This window comes from Centroberyx affinis, unplaced genomic scaffold, assembly GCF_046629955.1.
Source record: "Centroberyx affinis isolate AG114_WGS23_722 - 3 ecotype Tasmania unplaced genomic scaffold, CSIRO-AGI_Caff_v1 ptg001095l_1, whole genome shotgun sequence".
NCBI lineage: Eukaryota > Metazoa > Chordata > Actinopteri > Beryciformes > Berycidae > Centroberyx > Centroberyx affinis.
This window is the reverse complement of record NW_027279640.1, coordinates 70,419-92,181: the sequence shown is the minus strand read 5'-3', so window position 1 is coordinate 92,181 and position 21,763 is coordinate 70,419. Positions and strand designations below refer to the sequence as shown.

Below are 21,763 nucleotides of genomic sequence, written 5' to 3'. Positions count from 1 at the left end.
ACACATCTTCTGCTATCAAGAAAATGAAAAAAAGTCTGGTGACCATAATGTTATGTAGCCTTGCTGTAATAGGCAACATTTGGTTTGCTATTATGGCAGAACGTAACACAGACAGAAGGTTTGACTAACTGCAGAGGAAAGTTGTACTGCCGAATCCCCTTGCGACTACAATAGTGAGTAAGTCTTTTAATCAACATTAATTACACTCCCTATCTCACTCCCCTTTCTCCCTCCACCACCTTTCTGGCCTTTGGCTCCCACCGCTGTGTCATTGGCCTGACTACAGATGCCACCTGGCTGTTGGAACGGCGAGCCAGTGACCTGTGGTCCGTCGGTTCAGACTGCCAACCCCTGTGGAAATATTCTGGTTGGCCATTTATTCATGCCCCAGTTCCGTCCTCAGTCTGACATCCCTGTCTCTCACCTTGAGTCAAAGCCACACAGAGCACCAAACATTGTTTCTAATTGGACGGTGCCCTGTAGATGGACACAGCTGAAAGGAAAAACCAACTCCATGCTGCGTTCATCCAAAACACCCCTGACCCTGTCTTCAGCTGCTTGCTTGCCAGATTAATTCCCTCTTCTTAATCTAGCCCCACCCAGCGCACTCCTGCTTTCTTCCCTTAGTGATTTGCCACTTTTGTTGATGGGCACTGCCTATTATAAAAGGGATTTTTTTGTTATTTTATATAATTTAAAGTTTTAATCTCTCCCTGTAGATGTACTAGACATAAACGGGACTTATCTGTAGTCTTATGTTTATTTATTTGACTTGGTAGTGCCATCACTACTGTTCTCTCCCTTTTGATTAACTTTTTTCCTATAATGCAGTAGGAGAGATAAGACAGAAGTGTTGGGATTTTAACTTAATGTAATGATGATCTGCAGGACAAAACAATTACATGGGCTTGGTCTTTGAGACATAACAGTGTTCCTGGAGGTTGAAATCAGTTTGTCTCAAAGACAAATAGCCCGACAGAAATTCATCCCAACACCTGAGTATCTTTCCACTGATCTCCCACTTTATTTCCCCTTTATATTCTTGTCCATCAGGTTATGTATTAATTACGAGTGGTTGTCGATAATGCTGTTGTTTTGTTCCTACAGCTCCGAGTATGATGTCCCTCCGCCAACGCCACATTGACCCCCAGCTGGCCATGGGCTCCCAGAGGTTGGTAGAGAGTTGCCTGTTGGCGGGGCAGCAGGGCGAGGGCACCCCGTACCCACCCAGGTCTAGGGCCACCCTGAGACAGTCGCGTAGCCAGTCCTTTGGACAGTTTGAGGCTCTCCCTACGCCTTGCCTTTCCTCAGCTGTCTCGCACCCCTCTATCATCTGCACATCCGGCCCAAATCCTCATTCCCTGTCCTCCTTGTCTTCCTCTTCATCCTGCTTGCCCAGCTCTGTGGGCGGCACCATAGGCCCTCATTCCTCCCATATATATCACACCTCTTTCCAGCCCATGGACACCATTCCTGACGTCACCTCCTCAGATGTCGCCGCAGGGTGCTCCCCGTACAGCGGCAGCTTCGGGTACCCGTCTGCTCTCACTCCTCCACACGCATCGCATGTGCGTGAGCGTTTTTCCCCACCTGCTGTCATTCCATTTTTTTAAAACGCATTTATCATAGGTAATTTCTTTCAAGTGTTTGTATCATCATTCTATCTTATCAGTTCTTTTCTTTGCATCTATTTTATTTTGCTGTGCTTTCTTTAGCCTTTCGTTTTCCTTATTGATTATTTTTTTGCTTAAATGCCACTCTCATTTTTATGCTTTTATTTTACTCTTTTCCAACCCCTCCCAATGCTCCTGAAGTTCTTTGCCTGTACTACTAACAAGTGTGGAGTTCCAGTGTCCAGGCTGTGCCCAGAGTGTCCATGGGTTTGCAGACGTAGCGTAGATAAGCCCCGGCATGCAGTGCTTCAACTTTAAACTACTTGGTTCTGTTCTCTCTCTCATTCCTACTAACTTGTTTTATTTCCCCACAGGGACCTTAATCGCTCGGACTCGGACTCCTCCCTGTCCCTGTCCCAAGTCGGTGATCGGCTGTCTGCCTACAGCTCCAAAGGCCACCTAATCAAGCCCACCTCTCTCATGCACGGCCCGTCTGCCCGCGCAGACGAGGTCGCCTCGCTGCACGCCCACACCCACAACGGAGGAAACCGCATTCATGAGGGAGCGGGTCAGGCCGAGGCGAGCCCCGACAGCCCCATACTCATGAAGAAGGTGTACGGCATCGAGAAGTCGGCCAGCCTGGGAGAGATCAACAGTCTGTCAGAGTCGTCCCGATCCCTCAGCCCCAACTCCACCGAACCCGACACGCCGTCGCCTACAGGAGGGCAGCCAGGGGCCGTGGGGGCCAAGGGCAACAGCCGCATCCCACAGCTGTCCTCCAAGAAGAGTCCGCTGGAGGAGGACAGCGGCTCGACGGGAGAAGACACAGATTCCGCTGCCAGCCGCAAGAAACACACCTTTAAGATCTTCAAGAAACAGAGGAAATAAGGGCTATGAACTACGAGCTGTCAAAGCTGTTTGACTGTATTCCTTTTTGTTCTGTTTTTGAAAAAGTCATTTTTTTTTTTTCTTTTTGGTTCATTAATGGTCAAATGATGGCACGATTTGTTTGCCGTTACATCATTTTGTAGGTACCTACTCTGAGGAACTGTGGGAGCAACCGGCTATTCAGTTCTCTCTCCTTATTTGGTCAATGTTGAATATGTGGGTAATGGGTAGGTTTGTATATTGGAATGTAAAGTACTATTTATTCTGCAGGAAATGGTGCCAGTCGCTCAAAGGGAAATATGTCTCCCGGTTGGTTTTCTTTCTTGTTCTTCAATCTATATCAGTTTGCATGTCTTCACTTTTGTTTGACTGATACTCGAATGCTCTTAGTGTTTGCTTGGTTCTTGTCCTTAATCTGCTTAGACAACACTTGATGTTTCTTTTCTTAATACCGAACCGCCTAGCCAACAAACCCAAACTGAATCTACGCTACATTTTGTTTTTTCACTGACTGTTATTTTTCTTATTGATGGCTACCAGTTGGTTCTGTCCGTCTTTTCTTGTCTTCTCCTTGGGGAAAGAAATGGCAGATTCAGGTGATCCTTGTCAACTGGTAAACAGAAGATACACTTAAGCAGCCAACCAAAGTTGTAAACACCGGTAGGAAACTCGGACTAGTGTGATAGACAACTTTAGTAGTTCTGACATATGACCCATCTTTCACTTTTTGCGGTGGGAAAATTCACAAACAAGACTATCTGCTCATGGTACGTCAACAGTTAAATAATATTGGCTTACTGTGTTTCCTCAAAAGTGATCAAACCAAATGCATGAAGGAAAACCAGCTGAATAATAGTTGAATTTGCTACCTGTGTTTTCACTCATCCAAAGTTCTCCAACGAAACATATACAGTGGAGACCTGGACTTGCGAATTTACAAGGACCATCAAAATGCAACATTAGACCATTTGCTAAATATTGAAATATTTATATTCTGAGTTGAGCATTTGCGTTGTTTTTTTGTTTGTGTGTGTGCGTGTGTGTGTATGTGAAATGCTTGGCTAAAATGTCCAGCTTTGAAGCCGTGCCAAGAAAGTGTAATAACTGATCAATTTTTAGATGTATACATCCTTTTATCCCATGAATTACGGGATGGGAGTGGTTTTGTTCCAGCTGACTCCCAGATGTTATCAGAAATAGATGTCATTACCAAAATGTTCAATGTTGCAAAGCTCATAAGCCCGAATCAGGAACTTTGTTCCTTTTTATTTAATTTGTTGTGGTTAGCCATTGTATTTGTGGGAGAATGAACTTTTTGAATTAAAAATATTCACCTTGTAGGAAAATTTCCTGAGGTGCAAGCTGTTTACAACAGTATATGTACAAAACAAATAATTTTAGCAAAAAACTGCATACAAAGCACCTGACCTCTGTCATTTTCTCCTTAAAAACAAAACAAAAAAACAACCCAACACAGCCTTGTTTTGCATTTTGTTTTAGAAGATTTTTCTCTGACAGGATAAATGGTATCCAACATTTGTCTATTGAATGTTAACTGAATCAGTGAAATGGGACTTTAAAGAGTAACTAAACACCAAACCCAACTCTGTGTAAAGCCTGTCATCTAATGGTAAAAAGCCTGCTACTGAATTTGAAATTGCCGTCTGCTGTTGACTGATCTTTGGTGCCAGGTGATGTCACCTTCTATAGAGTTTAACTGGTACCAAAGATCAGCCAATAGAAGATGGCAATTTCAGTAACATGCCTTTTAGACGTCAGGCTTTACACAGATAAGTTAAGTTACTCTTAAACATTTATCCCAAGGCTACTGCTATCCTTTCTATTATCATTTCTGTTTAAATAATCATTTAGGTGGACATTGAATACTTCACAGCAATCAGTATTGGTGAGGAACAGGGGGCCAGAAAGGGCTTAAGAATTGGTGTTCATGCCCCTTGTGACTTGTGGTAATATGAAACCTGGCAAAGCTGCATCAACAGAACCTCTTCGTTATATATCAGCGACAACACCTGGTCACATAGACATAAAAATTATTTTAAAAGTCAATGGAGTTCATGTAAAGATGGTGTTACAAATTTAAGAAGGAAGTAAATCATTTCTAGTTAAATAATTGTCAAATAACAAAATGATTTATAACGGGTATTCAACCGCGTTCCATGAAGGGCTGAGATTCTGGTGTGGTGATCAGTGAAATCATCTGTTGTAGTCTTTGGAGTGAAAACCTGCAGACTCTCTCGACTCCCATGGTACATGGATCTATAGTTGTAATCAAAATAATTTGCTCATAAGACAACTTTCTCAAGCTGTACACCAAATTGTAATTCTGCTTTCATGGAAGATGTAATTAGACATGAAAATTGCCGTAAATAAATATTCTTAAGTTCTGCAAGCAGACTTAAAGAACAAGGCCAGTCATGATAAAGTGCCAATTCACTATTACTGTAATAGGCCTTTCCAATAATTATTTGTAGTGCTTGATCCCTTGAGCAACCTTCAACGCAGAACACAAAGCTACCAGTAAGGTAGCCTCTAGCTTTTCTTTGAAAGGGGCTTTAGCTTCTTACTTTAAACAAAATTATATTTGGTGGCGGTGGGTCCATATATATCATAATTTTAAATGAATGTCTAAGGGTATCGTTTGTGCAACAATAATCCATCTACAGTATGTTTACATACATTACAGAATCAGGAACACAAGCACACATTACCATGTTCCAGAGAAGTACTATCTTTAGATTACCACAACAACGAATATTGTGCCAGTTTTTACTGATGGTTTGATATGAGCACAGAACTATGCATCTATAGTAGTAAGGATTTATCGTAAGTACTAGACTAAAGTAGTAGGGACGCCAGTACACCTATAGTGCGCTCCTGATTATATTGAACAACCAAAAAGTGCTGCAAATGACACCGTCAGCCCCCCAGCAGATGCCTCATAGTGTAACAGATGGTATGGATGAATAAGACATGACTAGATAGAAGCCAGCTGAAAACATGAATTTCCTACTGGTACTTTTTTTAAAATGTCATTTGTACCTCTTTTGCACGATGATTATGCTGTCAGTGAGTGTGTGTGTGCGTGTGCGTGTCAGTCTGTCTGCTCCCAGTATAATGCACTGTAATGTTGATGCATGTCAACTGCTGTAACAAAACCTACATTGGGTTAGAAGAGTGGATCAACTGGAGCATTTGACTCTCTCCGCCCTATCTTTTCCCTCTATTTCTCATTTTGAGCTTCTATTTATGAATACATATATTTGTACAGAGAAAATGATAATTTTGCATCTTCTGTGATGTTCTAGACTTTTATGGCACTCCTGCATGATAGCAATAAACTATTTTGAATGAAATATGAACTGATTTGTCATAGGAAGTTACACCACTACATATTGCACGACACTTGTGATTTCTTTAAAATCTGTAGAAATATACAAGGTATCTCGCCTTAGACATTTCTAAAAGGTGTCAATATAGGTTATGACATTACAAAAAAATATTACTTTATATATTACTAATATTACTCGTCAGTTGTGATTAGAATGGATTCAAACTGAAAAACATGTATACCAGGTGTATAAAATGAGTTTACATTTGTGCGTACATTCTTCTATTGATATAGCTCCATATCCACATGGCTCCACCCTGTGCATAAATAGGTGGAGCAATGTGCTGTTAAATATTTACCTAAGCACCTGCATCACTGAGGTGAAGCAGGATTAGGTCCGGATCTCAAGACTTTCCTTTTTGTCCTCTTTTCTTTTCGTGGTGCAATGCAACTCCATAGACAGCTACACTGTCCCTTTGTTTTCACATTTTAAGGGACATATTCATGAAAAGAGCGTGTGGACCATGGATTACCACAGACTGTACAAATATGTCTGTCAGTTTTGCCTCAGTATACAGGTAGGAGAAGAGGTTTTCCTTCACAATCTGTTACACAGTGGTGACTTCTGTTGCTAAAAGATGTCAGTAACAGCTATCTGCATGTTCTTCTGTCATCGTGCCTACAGATTGTCTGGGGTTTAGATCAGGTGATCCTCCTGAATCCTCCAGAGGAGCCTGTATCAGACCATCTTTTGGAAGTGCTTTACTCTTGTGATAAACCTGCTGTAGTGCAGCTGGCGTGTGTTCTAACTTTTGACACTGGCGCAACTTCCACACTTCCGCTAAGACACTGGAGTTGTGTTCCTGGAAACCCCAAAATAAGGACTCTGAAGTTGAGCTTGCCAGATTGGTTGGTGTACCAAGCAGACGGGACAGTTCCTGACTCTCAGTGGGTGCTGAGCTGTATCCTTCAAGTGTCAGTCAGGTGCAGTGGATCTGATGACAGTGCGAGGTCCGTCCTGGATCAGGATGTGGCAGCCTTGCAGCCTAAACCCCCTCTTAGCCGTCCTCTCAAGCAGCATCAACTCTGCTTTCCCTGGAATACACAAATGCTCCGAATAACGCAGCGATCTTCAAAGACACAATGCCCACTGGAGAAAGGTAAGGTTGGAGAAATGAGTTTGTGACCAGAAGTGTTCAGGGGACAACTACTGCTGAACTGCTTCTTGAGTAATCCAAATAATGTCCTAATGGCGCCTAATCCCCATGTAGCATTAGAAGAGCAGCTCAATGGCCAATACAACTACAACACTGGTTATCCTGGGTAGTGTATAGATTATAAGTGTGTGAAAGATTCCCTTCCCCTGCTGTCACATCCTCAAGCCATTTCTGTAATTGTGATTTTAACTTGCATGGTTTAAAGACAGTAAAACAATCAAAACAATCAAAAAAGTATATTCGTAGTCTTGCAAACTTCAACTAACAAAAGCTTCATGTTGTCATTTAGAGACAGTGTATTTGCTGTCCTCAATATATGCTTCAACTGGAGAAAACTTTGGCATCACAAAGACATTGAATGCCCACAGCAGCGAGGTTCTGGAGGTTTTGCGTCTCAAGGCTATCTCTTTTCCATGGTAAGAAAAACTCACACAATATAATTTAGCATTTTATTCTGTTTGTAAAGTCACCAGTTAGGGTCAGTTCACCAAGTGTGCTTTCATTGTTGCCAGGTGTATGTTTTCCATCTGGATATTTGTGATCAGACACTGCCAGGAAAGGACGTGTGGAGTGTTTCACCATCTTGACTCCCAGGATAACTATGTCACACCAGCACTGTTCCTCACCAGTTCAGGTATAAATAAAAGATTTCTCCTCCTCCCACCTCTCAAATGTTCTGATTGCCTTTTTTAAAAATGTAACTATGTACTTTTATCTGGATTGTTAATGAGTCTCTCGCCCTTCCCTCCTGTCTACAGGCCAGCTCCATGTCCAGATGACTGGAGAGTCTGGGGAATCCTCTGCATTCCTCTGTCCATTCAAAGTACCTCTAAGTCAGTGGTGCCAACTCAACATGGTGCTGCATGGTAGACTGGTGAGTATAATCTCTGTCAACGGAGGACATCATATGACAACAGATGAATGGGAAGACTTAAAGCCAAACAGGTAAATAAAACGGTCATCTTCACTGCATCTCAGGTTACTGTCTCCATGGTGTGCATGGATAAGGAGCAGCGAACGGTTTATTCTACAGAACACACGTAAGTCTATTCTTAGAATTAAAAAATACATGTATTTAGTGTATTCTGCATTATCTGCTGTCAACGTTTCAGTGTTTGTTCTCTTTCAAGACACCTGGGCGCGCCATGAAATTAATTAATGGTCTCTTACAGGTTCAGACACACTGTAGTGTTGGATGACTCAGAAGGATATTTTGTGATTGGAGGAGGGAAATATTTGAGAGGAGTGGAAGGTTATTATGGGCCGGTGGTATACTACCGCAACAGAATACCTCCTTACAGCATGGTAATGTAGCTGCCCACAGTCAACATCTATGTTCTGAAATTGAATACTGTACATTTGAGTCTTATATTTGCTCTCATCTGCAGTTTGAAGTTAATGTTCCAGAAGTTATAAAGAATGTGAACCTGACTGGATGGCTAAAGACCTGTCAAGATTTTCACCTTGAGCTGAACGTAAAAATCAGTGGATATTCACTCAAGGCCAAGCAGAAGGCAGAGTCTGGTAATAGACTTACACTTATTATCCACTAGATGGTGCTAAAGTAATCTGAAATATTTTTAGGAGCCCCTTGTAGTGCTAGGTACACAGACAGTTTGAAATTTCTGTTTGTTGTTTTTCAGAGAGCTGTACTGATGCTTATCATGATTGGATGGTAAAGGATACGCTGCCACTGAAGTTACAGTGTGAACCGTGGGAAGAGAGTGTCCCTCAGAGACGGCATGCCGCAAAACTGGCTAAGTTATTGGCTTTCAAACATGGTAAGAGACAATAAGTTGTACAAAATGAAGTGCCCTACAACTGTTAGATGACAACATAAATGAAATCCATTCAATTTATGTTTACATAGCAGGAGGAAGAACTGTTAGCCTGGCCGGAGTGGGCAGAGCCTTATACTCCTTATCACTTCATAAGCTGGGCAAAGCGAGCAGCATTGGAGCGGTCAGCAGAATATTACCACTGCTGCTCCAAGCTGGCTGCTTAGCAGAAAACCAAGCTCTGCACTTGTCATCTGTGCTCTACAGCGCTGGCCTGGGAGTCAAGAAACAGCCCAATAAGGTGTGTGTTAATGTGTGAGCCTGAAATTTTTTGAAATGCTGGAGTATTTGACTTATGGCATTCTCCTCACATGTCCCTGTGTTATGTGTAGGCATGGCTGCTGACCCTGCTGGCAGCCCAGAAGGACTATAGACTGGCCCTCCTGCATCTTGGGCATTTGCACCACCAGGGAGACCATGGCATCCCACCAGACCCTGACCTGGCCTATGCGTATTATGCTAACATTGCTAAACAGACAACTTCAGACCGTCACAATCCCTCACCCAACCAGGTAATGCTCACACTGCTGTGGCACTCTGGTTTTTCGTTCCTTTTTTTAATCAAGCAAATCTGATACATCTAAATACTTCCACATAGTCCCAAATGGTTTATCATATAGGTTAATGTCTTTTGCTGCTTTTCTTTTCGTCGCTGAATGCCAATTAGTGGCCCCCTATGAATTTCTCACTTATTGCCTAAGCCATATGTACTGTAGTTCTCTAAAGGCATGATTACAAGTATCTTTAACATGTTATTATTATTATGTTTTTAATATTTAATGACAGAAATGAGCAGAACATAGTATCTGTACAATCCTTTCTGTCATGAATGGCAGTGACAGATGCAACTCTAATAGAGCATTGGGTGAAACACAACTAATCTACCCATATTTTCCCTATAGTAGGTAGCTGTGGGCTTATTACACCTTATGAGTTGTGTGATATGATGTGCTAGTAGTATGCACTCATACACACACAACTTCTACTGCTAGTACATTTGGTACTACTATAGGACCCAAAAGTGGTTCCCCTTTTGTTTAAAGCACAGAACTACATTTTCAGATTTAGAGAGCCAATGAGCAATTGAAAATCAAAATTCATTGTCCCTTCTTTTTCTAGACATTTGTCGAGTCTGTTTACCTGAACAATGAGGAGGTGTTGAACCTCCAGACCAATGAGAACCATCATATCTTCCACTGGCTGAAACTGCAGGCCGGAAATGGAGCAGCTGAGGCTGAGGTACCAGGATCCATCACCTCTGCTTTTCAAGTTGCAGGTTTATTTATTGAGTGCGTTTAACCATCAGGATTGTCACCAAGTGCTTTACAGAAATCAAAGCACACAAAAACAGATAAAACCAAAGGTGATAAAAAACCTTTCGGGGGAAAACATGTTGGCCACAGGCACATGAACAAGGTGAGCAGGCTGTGTAGTTTGATCTTAGTAATACTTCAACCACTATCTTGCAGCAAGCTATTGCCCGCATGCTGTTCTGGGGTCAGCAGGGAATGTCTCCAAACATCCAGAGGGCTGTGAGACACTACAAAAGGGGAGCTGTCCAACTGGAGGACCCAGTGGCAATGTACAACTATGCCATCGTCCTAATGCAGGTCAGATTTACATGTGATGCACACTGATGCAGAGTTTGGAAACATGACAACTGATATCTTGATCCTCTGGAAGAGTACTACCTAGTCTGGTCTCGTCAATCTTGAATATTAATTATTTGCTCTGTAGGGGCATGGAGTCAAACAGGATGTCCCAAGAGCCATCACTTTCCTGAAGAAAGCAATGGACCAGGTGTTGTATGGTTCAATGTTACTATGTTACTATGTGTTATGATCTATACTGTAACCTGTCATCATGAGCCAAGTTGCTGCTGCAAAATCCCATTCAAAGTTTGCACACCCTGCATTGCTTCTCATGATATTGTGTCCCACAGGGCTTTGCACCTGCAATCAATGCCCTTGCCTGGTACTACGAGCAGTTTGAGCGGGACTATGAGCGCGCGGTGCAGCTGTGGGAACAGGCTGATCTCCACGGGAGCCCAGATGCTGCTATGAATCTTGGTGTCATGTACTCCCAAGGCCTGTATCCTGGCAAAGCTGCAGATCAGGTTAGGTCAACCGTGAATGCATTCTGTGTTCATCTACACACTTGTCATAATTTGAGTGTGTTGTATAAAGAGGGAATACTTTGTCTTTCTCATAGTTTATGGCCTATAAGTATTATCTGAAGTCTGCGGAGAGAGGGCATATCAGTGGAGCAATCCAGCTAGCAGAGATGTGGACCACCGGGATTACTGGCCATGTCAAGAGGCGTCCATCACATGCCGTATTGTTAGCCACTTACCTATTATTTGTGTGTCACTTGAGATATTAGTATGCTATTATATTTTTACATTACTGCTAAAATGCTAAAATTTCTATAATGGACTGCAGGTGGGCTAAGTGGGCAGCCGAGCACAACGGATACCTGGGCAGCATCTTACGGAAAGCCTTGGATTCCTATCTCAAGAGTGACATGTAATCATTTTGTTTATTCATACTTGCTATGATCCTGATTAGGCCACTTGATTGCAATTTTAGCGAATTCATCTTCTTTTCAATAGGTTGAGGTCATTATTATATTACATGATTGCTGCGGAGTCAGGCTATGCGGCGGCCCAGTTCAATGTGGCATATATATGTGAACAAAATGTGGTGAGTTGGAGAAATGTACATCTGAACTTCCTCTGTATTAGGCGTACTGTCATAGTATTATTACTATTTTATGCATTCATCAGTCATTTTTAGAAATGAATGTTTCTATTGTGTATGTCAACAGGGAAGTTTTCTGGATCCTGCTTTTGCATCAGATTGCATGTGGAGATATTACAACCTTACAATCAAGAGTCAAAATCCTGACGCCTATGGTGAATTAATAGCCTTTGGAACTTACAATTTAGAGTCTTGTGTATAAACACACACCCCACTGAGCAATTTTACGTTGATTAGACGTTTAAAACACGTCTAAATGGCCATAGCCGTCTAGGCTAAATTAAGTTTAAATGGGGTTGAAAAGTGAAAGTTTATTAGATGTCTATACATAGACAATATTATCCTGGACTATACGAGAGCTACGCATAGACGCAATGTTGAAATTACTTCTTGTGCTCAGATAATTATCTTGTAGGCTAGTCTACAGAACTTCTCTGGTGCATATTTTTGGTATTTACAGATGTTTATTCATTGTAATAATGTATTTACTGCTTGGTCTAAAATAGGTCTATACATAGATCTATACAAAGTCTATACAATGATCCTGGGCTGTATGAGAGCTAAAGCATAGACGCAACGTTGAAATCACGTCTTTTGCTCAGTGGGACAGTTTTGATCTTTTTATTTGACATATAATGCTTAACTTCTAATTCTGTTCTTCCAATTCTTTCCAGCACTAAATAGAATGGGTGACTTGTTGTATGAGCGGCAGGGTGAGAGGCAGAAAGACTTGTTTTCTGCAGCACAGATGTACAAACTGGCAGCACTAAAGAACGGGCCACAGGTACACTTCTTTTAAATGGGTTTCTTGGTGTGTGCGTGTCTGTGTGTGTGATACACTGTATGTGCTTCTAAGATTGTGTGTATTTGTGATTGTGTCTATGCATGTAAGCCGTACTCTTCTTCCACAGGGATGGTACAACCTTGGGCTCCTTGCCGAAGAGGGTTACAGGCTGCCATTGTCAGTTTTGATTGAACTGGGCCTTCCGGAGCTATACTTGGCAGACAACACCTTGCTTCTAAGTACTTTCTACAGAAGGTGTGTATTGACTGTGTTGTTTGTGTGTGTATATGTGCCCTTCACAACATTTACTGGTAAATTGGATGAAGCAGTCATTATATATTTTTCTTTCAATAGATGCAGAGACTCAGGAGATACAGATTCCTACTTGCCTTGCAGCCTTGCCCTCTTGAATGTTTATCTACAGTCATTCCAAAGGGACTATAGTGCTGCTATTAAGGTTTGTATGATTTACTGTATATAGGTAGCCTACATTTGTAGCCATTGTAGAAATCCACATTCATGCATCTGTCCTGCAGTACTACTGCAGATATTTTTGTTTCATAAAAGAAAGAAACAAGTATTTTTAACACAAAAACATAATCTTTTAACTGACAAGTTACTAGACCATTCTATGCATCTTTTGACAGCTTAAAATAGAGCAAACAATGCCTTTTTTTGTGAGTGAGGGATGGACCAAAGCAGCATAAAGTAAAAGCTGGGACTCCTGCATTGCCTACATCAGTATATATGTAGTTTCTTGTGTTGTAGTATCTTGTAGTATCTTATTTTTGTCATCTTCTTTCCCACAGTTCTCCAGTGCTGTTGCAGTAGTTGCAGCTCCGTCGATACTCTTAATCATCCTTGGCGTTCTCAGGAGGCGTGGCTTGTCTCTTCACTAGAACCAAGAGACTCTCATCAGGGTAATCAATGCAATGAACTGAATGACTCAACAGTATCAAAACCGTCAAAGTCAACTGGCACAGCAATATTTTCATTATTGTCATAATCTATTTGCACTGTGGGATCACAATCTATAATGTGACTGTTATAAGAATGAATCTTGCTTTTTTTTTTTTTTTAAATAATAATAATAATAATAATAATGATTGATTACATTTATATAGCGTTTTCTAGGTACTCAAAGCGCTTCACATATCGGGGGGGGGGGGACTCAACTCATCCACACACAAATACATGTCTGAAATGTGTTTTCTAAGTTTCTAACTGCTTAAAAGAATGTATTGACATTTACTGAAAACACTGTAACTTGATTCAACAGAACAATAAAGCAACCTGAATATTTTGATGCTGACAGATGCTGCTGCTTGGCTTGCAGTTAGTTTGAAGGTATAGGTAGATCAAAGACATCGACTGTCCCTCAGTATAACGATTCCTTCACCCCATGGAGGTCTGTGAGTGTATGAACAACAGGATTTCGGGTAATGAATGGCTGCTGGAGCCCCAGGTCCGGCATGAATAATGGTTACAGCAAGCTGGCACCTGCACTCACACACAGTGGGATCTGGAAAGTGCTCTTGCTCTCCTCTAATTGATACAGTGTGATATTGCCGAATAATGGTACTGGAGTAAAACAGTTTACTTATTTTATACAATATCACTGGTTACCATAAAGTGCACAAAAGCATTTTCTGCTTATTTTCTCTGCATTAATTTATCATACAAATGACAGCAGCAGTATGTGCATATACTAAACAACTATTGATCAGGTCATTTGAACACCAAGCTTTTTCTATGTAACACATTTGTATGCTTTAATAAAAAATAAGCATTTGGCTCTTTCATGATCTTATTTCTTTTAAGCATACCTATTTGTCATATAGTGTTACTGCTTCACCCACTGCTGCTGTTATGCACACTCTCCGTTTCTCTCCATCCAGCCATGCTAATTCAAGGATTCAGAGCTCCCACTGTTCACAGGGACACATTTCTCCACATCTTTCTTTGGAATTACCTTTTGTATATCTTCCATTACCTATAGTATTGCCATCTCACTGCTGCTCAACAAGTCTGCACAACAACTATCCCAGCAAATTTCCACCTCATATTCAGTAAACCAAAATGAAGCAAGCAATTACGGACACTTCCCATGAGGAAAAATCCATTTAGCACACAACATCTCATTAACACCAGAGGACAAGTTTAATTACTTTGCTTCTCTGTGTGGCAATGATTCAGTAGGTGGTAGAGGTCGGCTGTTGATGGGCAGGATGGGATGAAAACAGCACTGAATTGCTTATTTTTAATCAGGTTTTAGAAATAATATAGACACAGTAGAGACCAAATATTGACCACCCTGTTATCACTGACATTATATATTGTCAGCTGTTATTACTGCTTTTAACCCCACTTCATGCAGCACATGTTCCACTTGTCCTTGTACAAAATTTTTAAACAAGCTGCAGAAGTAGAGGAAGAGCAAAGTAGCCTATTTCTGAAATAGATTTCAAGGTTCCCAATTCCCTTGATTTGCCTTGTAATCCCTTGATTTGCCTTGATTTCCCTTGAAATGCTGTGAGTAAGGCAGAGGGATGGCGCCATATATATATTGTGTTATAAGTGTTATTACATATATATCTATAGATGGCACATTGTTACCCTAATACCTAAATGGCATTGGATAATGCTTGGCTGACTGCTAATACCTATATTAGAGTGTTATGCAAACTGCTGATTTATTGGATAAATTACTTCCAGTTTTGGTAGAATTAAATTTTCATTTTTAAATTCTCAATTTTCATTGTGAAAACAAAGAAATTCTAAACAAATTGCAAGCACGTAATGGAGCCTTAAAATAGGCCTACTGCTTCTTATTTTCTAAGCACTACACATTCAGTTTGGTTCCTCAATCCATACTACTGAGTGAGCTTTGTGTAAAACGATTGTGGCCAAATGGAGTTTGATAATTATAGAAAGGATTTATGTGACAACTTGTGTGTTCTGTTTTTCAAGGTAAGCAGCAACATTCTGCAGTGCAAAGAGGCTTCAGCAGGCAGCAGGCTGAAATCACTTTGGACATGGGAACAAAGATTGTGAACAAAGTGGATTAAATAAATTAAGCCTCAAAACCTGAACTCTGGTGTTGACTCTTGTCATTTTGTCTTGTAACTCTGCTTGCTAAAAACCTAACAACATCTGTATTGGCTTGTGTAGGCTTCTGTTTATCAGTTGATATTGGTTAATACTGGGGAGACAGGATGGGTGGGTCTAGGAACTTTGTTTTGTTTTTTTCAATAAGCTATATTGTGGTTTCTTTCAGTCTGTTAATTACATCAATGAATACTACAAAACTTAAAAAAAAAAATAATAATAATAATAATAATACTATGTGTTATTGTTGTTAGTGTGTGTTAGTGTTAGTGTTGTCTTATCATTAGATGGTCCCAAATTTATCTGTAAATAGATGGTGGATAGGCACGCCAGGGGCTTCTCACTGGAGTTGGTAGGGAAAAACTACGAGCGTGGCAACCTGGCCTGTCATTGGTCCGTCCCACTTGGAGGTCACGCCCACTTGGAGGTGCTCCAGGCTGTAGCTTGGCGAGATGTCACCTTTCTGTAGACAGGTGTGGTATCACAGTGTGGTACCCATGTCTTTTGCACAATAACTTCTTCGACAACAAACTCAGGGAAGCCGAAATGTCACTTCTGCCAGCAGGAAGAAAGACTAAAAAGTAGGTGTATCTCTACATAGGTAACGTTAAATTTACAGGTAAGTTGAGTTATGTGGCCAAAGTAGCGACATGGGCTAAACTTCATTCTGTAGTCATGGTAACGTTAGCTAGGCTAAAAGTTGGGACGTGAAAACAAAATACATTTTTCTGTAGGCATCAAAATGTTTTGAATATTTTGATGCCTACAGAAAAATCTTATCTATTGTTAATCTCCGTTGTAGCTGCTTTGGCGAATTTGCGTGGAAAAATAAAATCCGCCAGCTAACGTTAGGTGAGCTAGCATAGCAGTTTTCGTAACAGATGGATGCTAATGAAACATTATGGCAAACAGGCTACAGTATTACTGAAATACAGATAATGTACCGGAGCAATATAGTAGAGAGCATCTATTCTTATTGACAATATATTGGATGAATGGTGGTTACCCTGATTATTCCAGGTAGTGGGTGGTGGGGATGGTTGTGCAGACATCAGCAACACACTTTACTTGCATTGACAGTGCACTTCTGTGCAGAGTTTCAACTTGTGGAAAGTGACCAGTCCATCTGAACTTGAATAATCTCTGCCCAAATAGATACTGTGGGCCTATCCCCAAATGTTACTGTCGGGGCCCAGGACTTGCAGAAACAACTGCGAGGTTGTTAGATTAGAGTTTTTCACTAAGCCATAGTCACTTAATGAATGTGGCGGTGGGTCTCTGCCAGCCCTCATTGGGCCTTGGGACCTCTACAATGCACTTCATTGTGCATCAATTGGTGTTTCAGTTCGCTAAGTGACCGAATTTCAACTTAGTGAGTGACATTCACTGTCTTAGACTGGCCTTTTGACAGATCCAGTATGTGAAGAATAGCTCTATCCTTTATTATTATAAGTGAATGTATGTCTGTACATAGTGTCAGGCAACAGAAATCCACACCCCTCTGCAAGAAAACAAAGGGATCATTTAGTAGGCTCCACTGTCAAGAATGTCACTTTCCAACGCTCTAGACTCCAACATTCATTACCTTTATTTATTGTACTGTATTGGGGAAACTGAAATTGGAGCAGGTTTCATTCAAGAATCATTGTTTACAACAGGAAAGAAATGCTAATGAATTGACCATGCCACTGACCCATTTTTTCAGCCTAATTTTGAGAAGTACACCCAATGTCTTCCAGAGTGTGTTGTATTAATTATGCTGATGGACTTTGCGAGTCCTCACTGGAAGTGAGAGTACAGGATAGTGCACTTTGCAATTCAAATGAGAGACAATACATCAGCCTTTAACAGGTGTCAAATTTGTGATTATCTGCAATGCCAGAAAAACATCACACTCTACATTGCACCACTTGTGTCCTGTGTTAATATTTTGCTGTTCCAGCAAAATTAAATGCAAATGAATTTGAATTTACAGTGCAGACATGAGCAACAGGCTCATTAATCTGTGCATAACAGATTGTAAACTATTGTGACAGATTGTATGACCATTTTTTGACAACAGAATACTAGCTATACAGTGCCTTCAAAATATTCAACCTCCTTGACTTTTTCCCCACATTTTGTGATGTTGCAGCCTGAATTCAAAATTGATTAAACTGAGATTTTTTTGTCAACAATCTACACAAAATACAACATGAAAACGTGTTTCTAGAAGAAGCACCTTTGTAGAAGCACCTTTGGCAGCGATCACAGCTAGGGGCGCACTGATCGACCGGCCACCAATCATAATCACCCGATTAAAAGTTCTAAATAGGTCATCTGTGATCAGCCGATCACTGTTTCAACTGCCCTATCAAAAAAGTGTCCATTGCCAGATCAAGAAAGTGGCCGAAGGTATGCTGTAAGAAGTATGAGCCAATTTGTGTCAGTCAGCCGGATGTTAGTAGTGTAGACATGTTGTTCATCTGGCACTGACAGTTCATTTCTGATGTTTTGTGTTTCACAGCCCATGATTATAGATTATAACCAGTTTAAAACTGGACAGAAGACAGAGCTTTACACACTGCCAGTGGCAATAGGTGAGTAAGCACCTCAATCATCAAGCACATACTAACATAGAATTACTATGTTGAATAAGACTTATGATTTATTTACACATGGATAGGTTAGCTATGTCATGCAACCATAAGAGCAATCTGTTAATCACATTGAAGTTTGATGGTGAGCGTCTGTGAACAACTTTCTTCAAATCTGGGCCACGCAAGGACTTTCACATTCTTGTTCTGAAGCCATTCCACTGTTGATTTGTCTGTATGCTTAGGGTCACTGTCCTGTTGGAACATACATTGCTGCCCCAGTCTCAGGTCTTTGGTACTCTGAAGCAGGTTCTCTTCAAGAATTTCCCTGTATATGGCTTCATTCATTGTTCCCTCTATCCAGTCTTCCAGTCCCTGCCGCTGAAAAAACACTATGACATTGTGAGTTATTGTATGTAAATCAGCGACCGAAAATCATAGTTTAATCTATTTACAATTAATACTATATGTATATATATATATATATATATATATATACATATACATATATATATATATACTATATATAAAGAGATCTCAAATATGAGTTGCTACATGGTGTTGATGTATTCTATTTTAAGCATAGGATCTGTGAATTCAAAGGTGATGATTGGATACCATGTGACTAATGTACCATCTGGGCAGCAGGGTGTCATAGTCAGCGGGGAGACTGTCCTTCAACTGTAGGGTTCAAGTCCCTATGTCAGCGAGTGTTATTGAATACCAGCTCCAGGGTGCTGCTCTGTAGCTGACCTGTGCTCTGACCTCCCTGTGGTAGGGGGCCAGCAAATAGATTATTTACCATATGGAAACACACTATTATTATTACCAGTAAGCCAGGGATGCTCATCTTGGATGCGCAACCACACACACTGTATTTATAGTCAAGTGTCCATCATGCGTGAGACAAATCCAATAAACCCACAATAGTATTATGAATTGATTCCCTAAAGTGCTTTATTCATTATCACCTTGTCAAAGTTGAGTAGCCCTTGTTAAAGTAAAGCAAAACAGACAGCTCAACATCTGAAGTGCTGCAATAGGATCCCTTCAGTGGTACCCATCAGAAAAGCTTCCCATCCTGCATCTATCCTGCAACTGTCCTCTGCTAGTACTGCAACAACCACTGCAGCCTTTTCTTTCTCAAATGTTGTAGCTGAATGGGCATATTGTAACACAAAACTCTAATCTCTCTACTATAACTACTAATTGCTCTACCGTTCTTTCCATCTTTTGGTGGTTGAAAATGGAACGAAATCTGAGTTTTCCCGCACATTTCCTCTCAGTTGTAGAGCAACAATGCAGCAGTAATGCAATGAGCACTATGCTATGCAATGTGGGACCTCTGCAGTGGCAACATCTGCACATTTCTGGGCTGTGCAATCTCTGATACACATCACACATCACCTCTGTCTGAGGATGTTTTGAAATATATTGCAAATTGCATTCAGATGTATTCTAAATTTGCCAGGTAAGCAGTGGTGATGTAGCCTAGCCATTACTGAAGCAATAATGCCTTTGTGATGTTAACTAGTATGCAGAATTGGATAATTCATCACTTTGTTTAAATCCAATGTGGTCTGTCACCACTGCTCTGACAGTTCTGAAAATGCCCATACGCTTTTGCTCCCGTGTAACAAGGCTTTTTTTAAACTTTAATTTATCCAGGAAAGGTTTGCTGACCTGTTTTTCAGAAATATTTTTGCTGCACACTCAGACACACACTTGGGAGCTGCCCAGTCTAGCCACACTCCTCTGCTATTGGCTGTTGAGCAGCTCCACTGGAGTAGTGGAGAGTTAAATACCTTGTGTAAGGGCACCTTGACAGAAGTTGTTGAGGGAGGGGAGGGCTTCACACATTCACTTTCCCCACATAGTTATTCCCAGACAGCCAAGCAATTTAAACCAGACACACAATCCCACTTCTACTGCCCCTGATAACCACCATTTCATTTAATCAGTTCTGTAATCACTTAACTTAACGGCTGTGGCATGTGACATCTGTCACATACTATGTGCTCTCATTCAAAGTTAAGGAGGAGCAGGTTTTCATAACATTTCTATTTTCTCTCTATATTATTGTGAATTTCAGATATTCTCCATGACTGTGCAATGAGAGGCTATAGATTCCACTGTCTAGTGCTTCAACGAGATCTTGTATAGATTGTGATTTAAGTGCACAGCAGCTAGGCTTGTGGTTTGGAGCTATCAGAAAGCTCAAATGTGAATAAATGAATGGAAAGGAAACATTTGCGCAGACGAAATGTAGAATCGAATTAGTTTAACTCTGACCACTCCTTGTGCATTGGCTTATCAAGAATTCAGCCCCCACGACAATCTCCATTACCAAGGCAATCTGTCTCTGTTCCTCTCTTCCTTTTCTTCTCTTTCCCCATCCACCGCTTTCCCTCTCCTTTCTCTTTTTTTCCTTTCTCTCCCTCTCTTTTCCCTCCCTCTGTCTTTGCAGATGGGCTGTTTGGACAGTGAGTGGGAAGAGAGCTGTGCCAGTTGTGAGTGTACAGCGGAGGCAAAGAGAAGAAACTCCACGCTCACTCCGACAGTAGGCGGAGCTGGACTTGCTTGTGGGATATACAGCAGAAAGACAACACAGTGGTGCAGCGGAGACCACAGATACAGGTACTACATGTGTGTGTGTGTGTGTCTGTGTGTGGAAGAGAGAGAAAGGGATGGAAGTTTGTGTGTGTGTATGTATGTGATGCTTGGGGGTTGGGGGTGGTGTTAACTGACCATCATGCAGAATTGCTAAACATCTTTCAAGCTAGTTTTCTTCAGTGGGGGTCGGTAGACAGGTGGAATAGAAGTATGGGACATGCTGTAAAGTAGTAATTTGTAGTCATGAAATACAATTTATTCTTTTTGTGATTTCTATTAAAAAGTTAGACTTTCATAAATATATTACTTTATTAATGACACTATTAAAGATACAGTTTATGCAGGGGTTCAGGTTAATACTGAAGTATCGAATACTGAAGACTTGCAGTATATATGAGACTATTCTTCTCTGAAGAGTATTTAGGCTCACTTAATATTAACAGTGATAATCTATGTTCATAGCAAATTTCAAAGTACAGTTACAAGACACTTTACAAAGGAATAAGTAAAAGCATTGTAAGTAAAACATTTATCTCAGAGCACTCATCATTGTTTTTAGTTCATTCCTGATGTATCTAAGATTAACTGTTACATGTCACATGTCTGAACTAATAACGTTTTGAATTATGCTGAAAGACAATTACCTCTTTGTCAATTAGTTGAATGGTTTTCGTGGATGAGTATTGATTAACATTCTGATTTGAACGTACAACTCAACGTATAACCCAACACAGTACAGAATCTCTGCAGTAATGTAAAGGTATATGAAGACATGTACACATCCACACACTATTTCTGTCATTTCCATTGTTTTGAAAATGACAATTTCTCACCTAAGCTGTTTTCATGATTTGCAAATGTTTATGCCATTAATATTCCAGTTTCTGGGTAGAATTGCATAATGTGATCAAATGTGATCAAAGTCCTGCATAAAACAGCATTCTTTCATGGACATTATCTGTTCTTTTTTGTTGAGATTCATCGAAGCTGTCATGCTGTTATGGAGATATATCCCTTT

At 40.7% G+C, this 21,763-nt stretch overlaps 2 protein-coding genes across 5 annotated transcripts in view; both read left to right on the top strand.

The window, feature by feature from the left end:
* The window catches only part of stim1a (stromal interaction molecule 1a), a 34,743-nt gene extending 28,892 nt beyond the window's left edge, over positions 1–5,851 (top strand). Inside the window, exons 12-14 of one of the 4 annotated variants that reach the window (XM_071523614.1) lie at positions 287–367; positions 1,108–1,171; positions 1,988–5,851. In XM_071523614.1, coding sequence (XP_071379715.1) covers positions 287–367; positions 1,108–1,171; positions 1,988–2,501 — 659 coding nt within the window. In that variant the 3' untranslated portion in view covers positions 2,502–5,851. Of the gene's footprint in view, positions 1–286; positions 368–1,107; positions 1,532–1,987 lie in introns of all 4 variants that reach the window. The other 3 variants (XM_071523612.1, XM_071523616.1, XM_071523613.1) reach the window with 3 other exon arrangements.
* A 453-nt stretch (positions 5,852–6,304) lies between these two features.
* LOC139647671 (protein sel-1 homolog 3) lies at positions 6,305–13,465 on the top strand. Its single transcript, XM_071523611.1, has 23 exons — positions 6,305–6,428; positions 6,536–7,010; positions 7,357–7,483; positions 7,580–7,701; positions 7,826–7,941; positions 8,046–8,107; positions 8,240–8,372; positions 8,456–8,591; positions 8,711–8,848; positions 8,941–9,146; positions 9,238–9,417; positions 10,025–10,144; positions 10,375–10,515; positions 10,643–10,705; positions 10,848–11,021; positions 11,117–11,244; positions 11,347–11,430; positions 11,517–11,607; positions 11,732–11,819; positions 12,339–12,448; positions 12,576–12,703; positions 12,803–12,905; positions 13,258–13,465. Exons 1-23 carry the CDS (start codon positions 6,375–6,377, stop codon positions 13,345–13,347), a joined length of 3,069 nt encoding a protein of 1,022 aa, XP_071379712.1. The 5' UTR covers positions 6,305–6,374; the 3' UTR covers positions 13,348–13,465.
* Positions 13,466–21,763: the final 8,298 nt, after the last annotated feature.

What these genes read in the sequence shown, in the direction of transcription:
- LOC139647671 (XM_071523611.1), top strand. Translation starts at nt 6,375, where the DNA reads ATGGATTACCACAGACTGTACAAATATGTCTGTCAGTTTTGCCTCAGT. An exon ending in TGAAGAAAGCAATGGACCAG is followed by an intron (nt 10,706 to 10,847) that starts GTGTTGTATGGT and finishes TGTGTCCCACAG; the next exon opens with GGCTTTGCACCTGCAATCAA. An exon ending in CTGGCAAAGCTGCAGATCAG is followed by an intron (nt 11,022 to 11,116) that starts GTTAGGTCAACC and finishes TCTTTCTCATAG; the next exon opens with TTTATGGCCTATAAGTATTA.